Raw genomic sequence first — 14136 nt, 5'->3', positions numbered from 1 at the left:
ACTGCCAAGGCCCTGGGTTCAATCACTGGTCAGGGAACTAAGATCTCACAAGCCACACGGCCAAAAAAAAAACATAGGAATGTGTGGTTTAATTTCCATATATGTGTGAATTTTCCAGTTTTCCCTATTTTCCTTCTTCTATTGACTTAGTTTCATGCCATTCTGGTCAGAAAAGATACTTTTTATTAAGACTTGTTTTATGGCCTACCATACGGTCTGCCCTGGAGACTATACCATGTTCACTTGAGAAAAATGTATTCTGCTATTGTTAGTTGGAGTGTTCCATATATGTCTGATATCTGATTGGTTTATAGTGTTGTTCAAGTTCTTTATTTTCTTTTTAGTCCCTGTCTGGATTTTCCATCCATTACTGAAAATAGGGTATTGAAATCTGTTATTGTGGAAACATGTATTTCTCCCTTCAATTCTGTCAATTTTTGCTTCATAGATTTTGGGGCTTTGTTGGCTAGGTTCGTATGTGTTTATAATAGTCATATCTTCTTACTGGTTTTACTTTCATCAATACAGTCCTTCTGGGTCTTTTGCAATCCATTTTGTCTAATTCTAAAATAGCCACCAGCTCTCATTTGGTTACTGTTTGAATGAGTATATTTTTTTCATCCTTTTACTTTCAAATAATTTGTGTTTTTATATCTAAAGTGAGTCTCTTGTAGATAAGATATAGATGGATCTTTCCCCCCCCCTTAATGTACTCTGCTTCTCTGCTTTTTAATTGGGGGATTTAATCTATTTTCATTTAAAGTAATTACTGATAAGGAAGAAGTTACTTCTGCCATATAGCTGTTAGTTTTCTCTGTGTCTTACCTATTTTTTGTTACTTAATTGCTCCATAGCCTCTCGTTTTTGTATTTACAGTTGACCCTTGAACAACACAGGTTTGAACTGTGTAGAGGGTCAGCACCCCTAACTCTTGTGTTGTTCAAGGGTCAGCTGTAGTTGTTTTTTGTAGGGAACCTTTTTGATTCCTTGCTTTTGTGTATATTTTTTAGTTATTTTCTTAATGATTACACTTAACATCTTAAAGTTGTAACAGCCTAGTTAGAATAATAGCAACTTAGTTTCATAAGTATAGAGATAGTCTGCTTTTATACAACTTTATTCCACTCCCTTTATATTTTAATTGATAAAATTATATCTTTATACATTGTTTTATTTTACATATATATGATTATTATTTTATGCATTTTCCTTTTAAGTCATATATTTAAAAAGGAGTTACAAATCAGAAGTTCAGTAATGCTGGCTTTATATTACCTATGTGATTACCTTTACCAGTGTTCTTTATTTCTTACAGCTTCAAGTTAACTGTCTATTGTTTTTTCGTTTCAGCCCGAAGGGCTGAGTTTAGTATTTCTTGTAAGACAGGTCTACTAAAAACAAAGTACATTAATCTATTTCCCCCTTACAGTAGTCTCTTAAGACATTTACATATACTATAGCCAAAGAAGTATACAGAGATTATCATCAAATGTTTTTTCTCTCCTGTTGATGGAGTAAAACAGTAAGTCCATGGTGGTTGCCTGAGAATCATCATGGCAACTTAATAATAGGCTTTGATCCTATATTTGTCGATGTAAGCTCCCCAAGTGATTCTAATGTTCATCCTGATTTGGGATTCATTTTTACTTAGAAATTCAGGTGTCACCTTCAGACACTTTATGTATTAAATGAATATAAAGTAACAAGAAGAAAACAGCAAAAATGGTTTGAGATGTGACTGTTTAGCTGAATTACTGGTTACTATGCACACCAGCCTCATAGCATGTGAAATTCAGTTATGTCACAGTAGAATTACATACAAATCTTAGATCTTCTACATACCTTGCAAATAGTCAAAATGGCAAGACTGTGCTGTATGCTGGTTCGCTTATCATTGCTGGATATTAATACACGTTATATCATCTAAATGTTTATTAAATACCTATAGAATGAATCTTTGCCTCATGAAACTGTCAGACTTTCTCATATTAAGCTATGTGTTCATATGTGTTATTTGTGATATGATTCTATTTGAATTGAATATTATTAACAGGATATTTCTATTAATCATTAGAGTTTTCTCTGTATTATACTCCTTTATATTCAGACAACAGAACTTCCCAGTAAGCTATTAAATCCCTTAAGCAAAAGCACCTACAATCAGTCTCTTTACTAAATGAATATGTTTGTCATTTAGGTGCCTGTGGTTCATGCTTGAAGTTTTAATGACAAAGAATGAAAATAACAGCCATGCCTTTATGAAAAAGATGGCAGAGAACATCAAGCTAACAAAAGATGCCCAGTCTCCAGATGAATCCAAGACAAATGAAGTAAGATATATATTAGGCCAGTGGGTATTAAGATATTACAGGAAAAAATATTATGACCCTTGTCCCACTTGTTTTTCCTAACTATTACATAATAAAATAGATTACAGAACATTTATTAAAAATACATACTTAGTTTTTACTTTATTTCATTAAATTGAATTCTATTATTTGAAGAACATTTATTACTTTGAAAAAGATATTAAAACTTCTACAGAGCACAGGAATAAGAACTAGTAAAATTTACAACTATGCTGTCTTAAGAACTTTTAGTAAGAGTTACAGACAAGTAGATATTCTTTTTGTATGTTTCCTTTAGTTTGGTTTATTGTTTTTAACACATACTTGGCATTCATGTTAAATTAAGATGAAGGGGTCTTTTTTGTTGTTGTTTACTAGGAGGCTACATAAGAAGAAATGCCAAATACAAATGCAGAATGTTCAAGGAATAAATAATAACCCCATATTATTGTTTTGATTCGATTTTATATATTGGTTAGAATTGGTACTTGTGGTTATTTTTCACTACTGAAAGGTATATGTGATTTTTTTTTTCCTCCCTAGAAACTTTATACAGTGTGTGATGTGGCCCTGTGTGTTATAAATAGTAAAAGTGCTTTATGCAATGCAGATTCACCAAAGGATCCAGTCCTTCCAATGAAATTTTTTACACAACCTGAAAAGGTAATTTCTTCCCTTCATTTTTCTACCATACTAAACCTATTTAAATTTGTTACCATCAACCCTAGTGGCAAGTATTGGATTGTCTTGACTACAGAGTAAAAAAAAAAAAAATACCTCTGTGAGTTTATCAAGAAATGGGAGATTGTCTTCCAAAGCCTGAAAAATATCATTCTCACCTTACAGAGTAGAGAATACAAATCAAGCTTGGTGGTGGTGTTCCTATGTGAGCTATTCCTTCTGGATATTTCTAATATGTAAGAGGAATTTTCAAATTTCTTAAATTGTTTTCATCTCATTAAAACACTGTTAGTATTTTTTCAGACAAGAAGTAAACAAAATATTTGGTAGAGTATAAATGTATATACATCTATATATGAAATAAAATGTTAGAATGAATGGAATTGGTCTTGGCAATTGACAGACCTGGATTCGAATCAACCATTTCTAATTTGAGGGACCTTACACATGTTAACTCTTCTAAGCCTCAATGTCTTCATCTCTAAAATGCAGATGATGATAATACCTGTGAACAATTACTAATATACCTAGGTTTCTAAGAGTTTGTCACAAAGTAAGCATTTAATAAATGGTATTAATAATAAATAGTACATTTATTCTGCTGTCAGCAAATGAAGTTTTCCATGTAAGTAAATTTTTCAGCTAACTAAAGCTCTTTAAGTTTTTCCAGCTAATTTGGATTAAGAAACTTTTTCAAAAAGAATGCCTTTTATTTATTACCCACTTTAAGGTGGTATTTTAAAGTTTAACTTTCCTGTGCTTTGTTTAAAAAAATATCCTTAATATTTTTAATTGGAAAAAATAAGGCATTTAAAAGTTTCAACAAAAATTTTAATCAGACTTTGATTTAGTACTCAGAATTTACTCTGCCTGGTTTTGATAGGAATAATAAGGATTGCAAAGTTACTTCTGTTCTAATTGAATTTACTGGTCTTTATAAACACTCCTGAGTGAGCTCCTGAATTTAAATTTACTTTATTGTTGACCCAGGGCTATCGTGACTGGAATAGTACCCAAATAGAATCTTCATACATCATCAAGAATTTAAATTGCTGTTTGTCACTACACCTGATTCTAATTGTTTTTTGTTTTGATATTGAAACTTAGAATGTCTTTAGCCTTCTTAATAATAATTTTGTTTTTTTTCTGTTTTAAATGATCAGCTTTCCTCATTGCCTTTTCTAATATGTTGCTTTTAATATGGTATAAATTCAGACAGGAGAAAACTAGGCATATTAAGATAGCTTAGTGAAGCTATAGTATATCTTCATGTAACAATATTTTTAGCTACATAAAAGCCTTTGTGGGGAAGAAAAGAAAGATACAGCCTTGCCTAGAATACATGCCAAAAGTGTTATTTCTTTTTATAGGCACATTTAAGCCTTCTGTTCTTTTCTGTGACACTAGTGTGAAGGTAAACTTAATAAAAGAAAAATAATTTTTTAAGTGCGATTACTTACAAATTAATGAACTTCCAGACAGCAGTAAGTCATTTTGCTTCCGTGAGACCATTGTGGTTTACTCATGTGCTATTCCCAGGATAATTAACAGATAGAGGCACCATAGGATCAAATTGAACTCTTATACAGATGTAACTTTCAGAAGTATCATCAGTGTCCACATTTGGTTTAATTCATTTATTAACTAGTTAATATCACTGCAGCCAAAGAACATTACAATTGACTTAATTAGATTTTGATGGTGCATTTACCTTTATGATTTGGACAGTCTACTTATGGTTCTAGGAAACAAAACATTTTTAATTAAAGTAACAGATTTTTTTTCAGTAAGGATAATTTTCTTGAGATTCTGTGTGGGGTTCTTTTTTTTTTTTTTTTTTTTTTCTGGAATAAACCCCACTTGATCATGGTGTATGATCCGTTTAATGTGCTGTTGGATTCTGTTTGCTAGTATTTTGTTGAGGATCTTTGCATCTATGTTCATCAGTGATATTGGCCTGTAGTTTTCTTTCTTTGTGACATCCTTCTCTGGTTTTGGTATCAGGGTGACGGTGGCCTCGTAGAATGAGTTGGGGAGTGTTCCTCCCTCTGCTATATTTTGGAAGAGTCTGAGAAGGATAGGTGATAGCTCTTCTCTAAATGTTTGATAGAATTCGCCTGTGAAGCCATCTGGTCCTGGGCTTTTGCTTGTTGGAAGATTTTTAATCACAGTTTCAATTTCAGTGCTTGTGATTGGTCTGTTCATATTTTCTATTTCTTCCTGATTCAGTCTTGGCAGGTTGTGCCTTTCTAAGAATTTGTCCATTTCTTCCAGGTTGTCCATTTTATTGGCATAGAGTTGCTTGTAGTAATCTCTCATGATCTTTTGTATTTCTGCAGTGTCAGTTGTTAACTTCTCCTTTTTCATTTCTAATTCTATTGATTTGAGTCTTCTCCCTTTTTTTCTTGATGAGTCTGGCTAATGGTTTATCAATTTTGTTTATCCTTTCAAAGAACCAGCTTTTAGTTTTATTGATCTTTGCTATCGTTTCCTTCATTTCTTTTTCATTTATTTCTGATCTGATTTTTATGATTTCTTTCCTCCTGCTAACTTTGGGGTTTTTTTGTTCTTCTTTATCTAATTGCTTTAGGTGCAAGGTTAGGTTGTTTATTCGAGATGTTTCCTGTTTCTTAAGGTAAGATTGTATTGCTATAAACTTCCCTCTTAGAACTGCTTTTGCTGCATCCCATAGATTTTGAGTCGTCGTGTCTCCATTGTCATTTGTTTCTAGGTATTTTTTGATTTCCCCTTTGATCTCTTCAGTGATCACTTCGTTATTAAGTAGTGTATTGTTTAGCCTCCATGTGTTTGTATTTTTTACAGATCTTCTCCTGTAATTGATATCGAGTCTCATAGCGTTGTGGTCGGAAAAGATACTTGATACAATTTCAATTTTCTTAAATTTACCAAGGCTTGATTTGTGACCCAAGATATGATCTATCCTGGAGAATGTTCCATGAGCACTTGAGAAAAATGTGTATTCTGTTGTTTTTGGATGGAATGTCCTATAAATATCAATTAACTCCATCTCGTTTAATGTATCATTTAAAGCTTGTGTTTCCTTATTTATTTTCATTTTGGATGATCTGTCCATTGGTGAAAGTGGGGTGTTAATGTCCCCTACTATGAATGTGTTACTGTCGATTTCCCCTTTTATGGTTGTCAGTATTTGCCTTATGTATTGAGGTGCACCTATGTTGGGTGCATAAATATTTACAATTGTTATATCTTGGATCGATCCCTTGATCATTATGTAGTGTCCTTCTTTGTCTCTTCTAATAGTCTTTATTTTAAAGTCTATTTTGTCTGATATGAGAATTGCTACTCCAGCTTTCTTTTGGTTTCCATTTGCATGAAATACCTTTTTCCATCCCCTTACTTTCAGTCTGTATGTGTCTCTAGGTCTGAAGTGGGTCTCTTGTAGACAGCAAATATATGGGTCTTGTTTTTGTATCCATTCAGCCAATCTGTGTCTTTTGGTGGGAGCATTTAGTCCATTTACATTTAAGGTAATTATCGATATGTGTGTTCCCATTCCCATTTTCTTAATTGTTTTGGGTTTGTTATTGTAGGTCTTTTCCTTCTTTTGTGTTTCTTGCCTAGAGAAGTTCCTTTAGCAGTTGTTGTAGAGCTGGTTTGGTGGTGCTGAACTCTCTCAGCTTTTGCTTGTCTGTAAAGGTTTTAATTTCTCCATCAAATCTGAATGAGATCCTTGCTGGGTAGAGTAATCTTGGTTGCAGGTTTTTCTCCTTCAACACTTTCAATATGTCCTGCCATTCCCTTCTGGCTTGCAGAGTTTCTGCTGAAAGATCAGCCGTTAACCTTATGGGGATTCCCTTATGTGTTATTTGTTGTTTTTCCCTTGCTGCTTTTAATATGTTTTCTTTGTATTTAATTTTTGACAGTTTGATTAATATGTGTCTTGGCGTATTTCTCCTTGTATTTATCCTGTATGGGACTCTCTGTGCTTCCTGGACTTGATTAACTATTTCCTTTCCCATATTAGGGAAGTTTTCAACTATAATCTCTTCAAATATTTTCTCAGGCCCTTTCTTTTTCTCTTCTTCTTCTGGAACCCCTATAATTCGAATGTTGGTGCGTTTAATGTTGTCCCAGAGGTCTCTGAGACTGTCCTCAGTTCTTTTCATTCTTCTTTCTTTATTCTGCTCTGCAGTAGTTATTTCCACTATTTTATCTTCCAGGTCACTTATCCGTTCTTCTGCCTCAGTTATTCTGCTATTGATCCCATCTAGAGTACTTTTAATTTCATTTATTGTGTTGTTCATCGTTGCTTGTTTCATCTTTAGTTCTTCTAGGTCCTTGTTAACTGATTCTTGCATTTTGTCCATTCTATTGTCCATTCTATCTCCAAGATTTCGGATCAACCTTACTATCATTATTCTGAATTCTTTTTCAGGTAGACTGCCTATTTCCTCTTCATTTGTTAGGTCTGGTGGGTTTTTATCTTGCTCCTTCATCTGCGGTGTGTTTTTCTGTCTTTTCATTTTGCTTATCTTACTGTGTTTGGGGTCTCCTTTTTTGCAGGCTGAAGGTTCGTAGTTCCTGTCGTTTTTTGTGTCTGTCCCCAGTGGCTAAGGTTGGTTCAGTGGGTTGTGTAGGCTTCCTGGTGGAGGGTACTAGTGCCTGTGTTCTGATGGATGAGGCTGGATCTTGTCTTTCTGGTGGGCAGGTCCACGTCTGGTGGTGTGTTTTGGGGTGTCTGTAGACTTATTATGATTTTGGGCAGCCTCTCTGCTAATGGGTGGGGTTGTGTTCCTGTCTTGCTAGTTGTTTGGCATAGGAGTCCAGCACTGTAGCTTGCTGGTCGTTGAGTGAAGCTGGGTGCTGGCGTTGTGATGGAGATCTCTCGGAGATTTTTGCTGTTTGATATTATGTGCAGCTGGGAGGCCTCTTGTGGACCAGTGTCCTGAAGTTGGCTCTCCCACCTCAGAGGCACAGCACTGACTCCTGGCTGCAGCACCAAGAGCCTTTCATCCACAGGGCTCCTTAATTTGGGATGATTCGTTGTCTATTCAGGTATTCCACAGATGCAGGGTATATCAAGTTGATTGTGGAGCTTTAATTCGCTGCTTCTGAGGCTGCTGGGAGGGACTTCCCTTTCTCTTCTTTGTTCTCACAGTTCCCAGGGGCTCAGCTTTGGATTTGGCCCCGCCTGTGCGTGTAGGTCGCCGGAGGGCATCTGTTCTTTGCTCAGACAGGACGGGGTTAAAGGAGCCGCTGATTCGGAGGCTCTGGCTCACTCAGGCCCGGGGGTAGGGAGGGTCACGGAGTGTGGGGCGGGCCTGCGTCGGCAGAGGCCGGCGTGAGGCGCGCCGTGCGTTCTCCCGGGGGAGTTGTCCCTGGATCCCGGGACCCTGGCAGTGGCGGGCTGCACAGGCTCCCCGGAAGGGCGTGTGGCTAGTGACCTGTGTTCGCACACAGGCCTCCTGGTGGCGGCAGCAGCGGCCCTAGCGTCTCATGTCTGTCTCTGGGCTCCGCACTTTTAGCCGCGGCTCGTGCCCGTCCCTGGAGCTCTCTCAAGCAGCGTTCTTAATCCTCTCTCCTGGTGCACCAGGAAACAAAGAGGGACGTCAAAGTCTCTTGCCTCTTCGGCAGGTCCAGGCTTTTCCCCGGACTCTCTCCCGGCTAGCCGCGGTGCACCAACGCCCTGCAGGCTGTGTTCACGCCGCCAACCTCAGTCCTCTCCCGGCGCTCCGACAAAAGCCGGAGCCTCAGCTTCCAGTTCCGCCCGCCCCGGCGGGCGAGCAGACAAGCCTCTCGGCTGGCGAGTTCCGGTCGGCCCGATCCTCTGCGCTGGAATCTGTCCGCTTTGCCCTCCGCACCCCTGCTGCTGTGCTCTCCTCCGCGGCTCCCAAGCTCCCCCACTCCGCCTCCCGAAGTCTCCACCCGCGAAGGGGCTTCCTAGTGTGTGGACACTTTTCCTCCTTCACAGCTCTCTCCCGCTGGTGCAGGACCCGTCCCTATCCTTTTGTCTCTGTTTAGTTTTTTCTTTTGCCCTAACCAGGTACGTGGGGGGTTCCTTGCCTTTTGGGACGTCTGAGGTCTTCTGCCAGCGTTCAGTAGGTGCTCCGTAGGAGTTGTTCCACGCGTAGATGTATTTCTGGTGTATCTGTGGGGAGGAAGGTGATCTCCGCGTCTTACTCTTCCGCCATCTTCCCGGAAGTCTCCTCTAATCTGTGTGGGGTTCTTTTAGTGAATATTAAGTGCCTGATATATGCATAGTACCATTTTGGATGCTTTGGGAGCCCCAAAGAAGTAAATTTTAGGGACTTCCCTGGCAGTCCAGAGCTTAAGACTCTGTGCTTCCACTGCAGGAGGCGTGGCTTCAGTCCCTGGTCGGGGAACTAAGATCGCGTGTGCCACGTGGTGTGGCCAAATAAATTTTTTTAAAAAGTAAATTTTATAATAGAGTGGAGAACATAGTTCATTGAATAAACTGGAGACTGTTTGCCCTGAACCATATGAAAGAATAGAAATGAGTTTTATTTAAAATGTGATTTAAGGGAATTCCCTGGCATTCCAGTGGTTAGGACTCCGTGCTTTCACCGACTATGGCCTGGATTCAATTCCTGGTCAGGGAACTAGGCTCCTGCAAGCCACGTGGCACTGCCAAAAAAAAATGTGATTTAAGTAATTTATATCTGACATTTGACTAAGTCTTGTGTGTCACTGAGTTAATTTTAAAACTAGACTTATGGTATGGTTCATGAAATATGCTTTGATGGTTTGATATGTTTCTTAGCACAAATGAAACTGTTATGGTAAAGCAGAATGCCTTGAAGTCTTGTATGGACAATAAAAATATGTTTACTTTTTTTTGTTTGTTTTTTTGATAGGACTTCTGTAATGACAAGAGTTATATTTCAGAAGAGACAAGAGTACTTCTGTTAACAGGAAAGGTATTATGTACTAGATAATTGGGGGATCTTTATCTCATGTGCATATTACTTCTGCTATTCTTAGAAATAACCTTTAAATGTCCCTCAGATTTTATAGTTCCTGATTCTTAGGGATCATGTTGTGGATTATAGCATCTAAAGCATTTGTTCTCTCAGGCTTTTTTTTTTTGCCATGGACCACTTTAGAATTACAACCATGTGTTCTCACCAGTACTGATAGGCTTCAAGTTATTTAGAATTCACAAAGCAGATTTCCCTGAAAAATGATATAATAAATTTAGATGTGTAAGATAAAGATAATTTTAAAGTACTAATAAGTTAGACAGTTTATATTCTATAAAGGTAATATGACATCTAAAAGAGCAAAGGAAAATTTAGTATTTGATAAACAGTGTCTAAACTATTACTATATATACTCAGTAGTTTACCTGTAAGACATTTTATTGTGTCTTAATTATTATGTATTTCACTGTTTTAGGGACACTTTGTTTTGATTGAGCAACAGGAATAATTAAATATTGCGTAGTTATTTTTAAGTAGAGGTAATGCTTTTGATTTGTAATTATGTTTAGATATAGTTTTACAGAATTATCATTTCTAATAAATTTAGGATTTAACTTTCCAAAGCAACAACAATTCCTGGCTGTAAGCGAAACAGTATCCCTTACATGTGTCTAAATTTGTATGTATTCCTTTCAGTAAGGTATAAAATAACATGCGTATATGTAATTTTTAGCCAAAACCTGCTGGAGTACTAGGTGCGGTAAACAAGCCTTTATCAGCAACGGGAAGGAAACCATATGTTAGAAGCACTGGAGCTGAGACTGGAAGCAATATTAATGTAAATTCAGAGCTGAACCCTTCCACCGGAAATCGATCAAGGCAATTTTTTTCTCCAATTGTTTTTGTTACTATCACTCACTACTTGGTTCATCTTTCAGTTTCTTTTCTTAAAGCACTGTATCACAAAAATGGACTTTAGGAAACATCTTAGTAAAAAACAGTAGTGCTAAATTTTAGTATAATTAATGATGGAAATTGAGAGTGTAGTACACATTTTGAAACTGTTTAGCATTCTAAATGTGTAGAAAAGTTAAATGGAAAAACGTAAGAATTAGTAATATACTAAAACTAATTTACATGGAAGTGTGTGTCTGTGTTTAAATTTAACACTTAGGAGAACTGAAAATGTAACTCTTTAAATAAATTTAATTTATATGCTTTTTAATTTTTAACTCAAAATTAGTATAGCATGAGTAGAGATAACATTGTTAATAACATTTTCCACTTATTAAAGATTCCATGTTTGGGACTTCCCTGGTGGTCCGGTGGCTAAGACCGTGCTCCCAATGCAGGGGGCCCAGGTTCGATCCCTTGTCAGGGAACTAGATCCCACATGCTGCAACTAAGAGTTTGCATTCCAACAACTAAGACCTGACACAACCAAATAAATATTTATTTAAAAGATTCCATGTTTAACATGGAAGTGTTTACTGTCAAGTGTTTACTGTCTTAGCTACTGCATAAAAATTTCCATCTGACCCTACTCTTACCAACACTAAATATTGAGGCTTTTAAAGATTTTATTCTAAATCATGAAATTTTAAGCATAAATTCAGTGGTGGTGTTTTAAACACATTTTTAGCAGTAGAATCCCAAAATATTAAAAAATTAACGTGGAACATCTGTGGTTTACATAGATGGTGGGGGTCAGACACCTCCCCTATGGCCTCTTCTTGCAGCCCCTTCCCTTGCAGAGCATTAAGAACACAGACTGGAGAAAACTATACGCTCATCTTTTGTATTTTTGCTTTGTTTTAGGGTTTTCCACCCCCCAACAGATAGGCTTATAGAATAGTTGTGTTGTTTGTTCCTTGTCAACTACGCTTTCTATCTGGTGGTTTTAGGCAGTCATTTCTGTCTTACATTAGTAAGGTAAGATGGAAATCCAAAACTTGATATAGTAGAGCAGTAGTCTGTAACCACAGAAGATCTGAGTCTTGTTAACGTTGCTTCACTTGGCCAGGCTTCTAAATCAGCCTAAGCCTCTTTCCTTATTGGTATAGTGAGAGAGTGCACTTCCTATTCATATGGTGAAATAAAGAAGCTTTGGTTTATTTCTCTTCAACAGGGAACAGAGTTCAGAGGCAGCAGAAACTGGAGTTAGTGAAAATGAAGAGAACCCTGTGAGAATTATTTCTGTGACACCTGTAAAGAATATTGACCCAGTAAAGAATAAGGTAAATTTTAAAATTTAACAAGTGGGTTTTTCCCATGGAGATTCTTATTACAATTTTATGATGGGGTAAGAAACCCACAGTCTACACATTAATATATACTACATACTATACCTGTGTGTATACCACCCCCTGCTATACTTACTGGGCTTCCACTCTACAGAAGTGATTCTTTGTCCACTGTCTTCATTTACCAGAGTTTGTGTGGTCACCTTCTCCCAATACCTTGAAAGAATAGGAACTGAAGTGTTTTGAGACCTTGTTTTCAAAACTTCATTGACTCCCACCAGGGATCAACACTGTTTCTGTTGTCGTTGTTTTAAGTTAAACTTAATGAGCTGACCTTTTAAAATATGTTTGAGTTTTTATTTAACAGCTGCATTCTTTGATGGTGTATCTTTTAACTGTGGCCCCCGATATTCTTAATTTTTTGGCAGGACAGAAAGGAGTATAACATTGGTAGGAGGATAACTTGCCTCAGTAAGAATGACCTAATACTATTATTTCTTTTTCTATAGAATCATGTTCTTGACATACTTTTTTTTTACCCCCCATATATTTATGGTATTATCAAATGTTTTAGGAGTTATCCTCAGGTACATAAAATATGGGACTATACAGTTATTCCACAGTAGCTGAACTTTTCCTATCCAAAATTATCATCTGAATTCAAACTAAATAGGTAAGGATACATTTTTTAGGTCAGTCTCTGACTATCCATACTCTTGCTGTTTGCTATCTGAACTTCATTATGTCAGTAAACTCAGGTAACAGGGAACCTCTCACTTTCAAAACTCTTAGAATTCAGAAACCAGTAGATTTAGATATTGTGGGATCCTTCTATAGAATTAAACATTGAACATAATCATGCTTAGATGCAGATATGCATATTGCCACAGATACATAAACATGCTTATAATATGTATTAAGAGGTGGTACAGGGATGCAAATATTTATCTAGTACAAACATCTATCTATAACCTTTTCAACCTCTGCTGTAGAATTGTATAGAAGATAAATTGGACATTTAAATTCTAATTTCTGAGGGGCCAAAATATTACTTTGATTGATCTGTAATATTATATTGTTCCAAACACTGTTTTAACTTTTTCATACTTCCAAAGAATGTTTAACAGATTCACTGTTGCCTGAAGAGACTGGGGTTGTATTTTGACAAAAGCCTGATAGCTTCCCAGTCAGATCTCCCAGAAGTTGATACGGTCATTTCTTTCCAGGGTCTGGTTCTCAGTCTTGCAGTCTCAAAACACTATCTTGTTGTACTGAAAGAAGATAAAGATCTAAGAGAGTGTTTCTTGGTAACCAATTTCTCAAAGAGATTGATGCATAAACCAATTTATTAGTTACGTATATAAAAATTATCCAGCAAATTGTATATCCATGTTTACAAATCAGAACATTTTCTCCTATTATTTACTCTGTGAGCAAAATCAAATGGTAATATGAAGAATGAATAAGGGAGGTGGTTAAAAGAAGAAATAACACATTAACATTCTGTGGAGCAGGCAGGCAATACCACCAGTGTTGCCCTTTAGAGTCTTCTATTTCTTCATGCCTACAGCTGACAACTGATTTCCTCTTCATTTGGCTTTTGCATGAGTTCTTTATACATATGCACATAAATGTAATGTTCATAAATGTGTAAATATGATCATGTGCATGACATTTAATAGTCTTTTTTTCCCCTTTTAAACATCCTTATCTGTGTGTTCCATTTTTTCTCTACAGTGTTATCATTTTCATGTTTGTATACACATAAATACTTCCTTTCCCTGTTCTTTGTCACTACAATGTTGCATTAAATTTACTGGTGATTTTATTTCTAGGGGCTAATAAGTTCTAGTAGTGGGAATGCCAGGTCAAGGAGTAAATATACTAGAGATTTTAGATATTTTCATATTGTTTTCTTCGAAAATTAGAACACTTGACATT

General features: G+C 36.5%; 1 protein-coding gene across 3 annotated transcripts in view; it reads left to right on the top strand.

Moving 5' to 3' along the window:
• Nucleotides 1-14136, top strand: part of PDS5A (PDS5 cohesin associated factor A) — a 136112-nt gene that overhangs the window by 110148 nt on the left and 11828 nt on the right. For all 3 annotated transcript variants that reach the window (XM_082838825.1, XM_082838826.1, XM_082838827.1), the window contains exons 27-31: nucleotides 2198-2330; nucleotides 2892-3011; nucleotides 9887-9949; nucleotides 10686-10831; nucleotides 12081-12189. In XM_082838825.1, the coding sequence (XP_082694951.1) occupies nucleotides 2198-2330; nucleotides 2892-3011; nucleotides 9887-9949; nucleotides 10686-10831; nucleotides 12081-12189 (571 nt within the window). The remainder of the gene's footprint in view (nucleotides 1-2197; nucleotides 2331-2891; nucleotides 3012-9886; nucleotides 9950-10685; nucleotides 10832-12080; nucleotides 12190-14136) is intronic.

The sequence above is a fragment of the Leucopleurus acutus genome (assembly GCF_964270905.1).
Source record: "Leucopleurus acutus genome assembly, chromosome: 4".
NCBI lineage: Eukaryota > Metazoa > Chordata > Mammalia > Artiodactyla > Delphinidae > Leucopleurus > Leucopleurus acutus.
The sequence above is the reverse complement of the archived record's forward strand: the minus strand, read 5'-3'. Positions and strand labels throughout refer to the sequence as shown.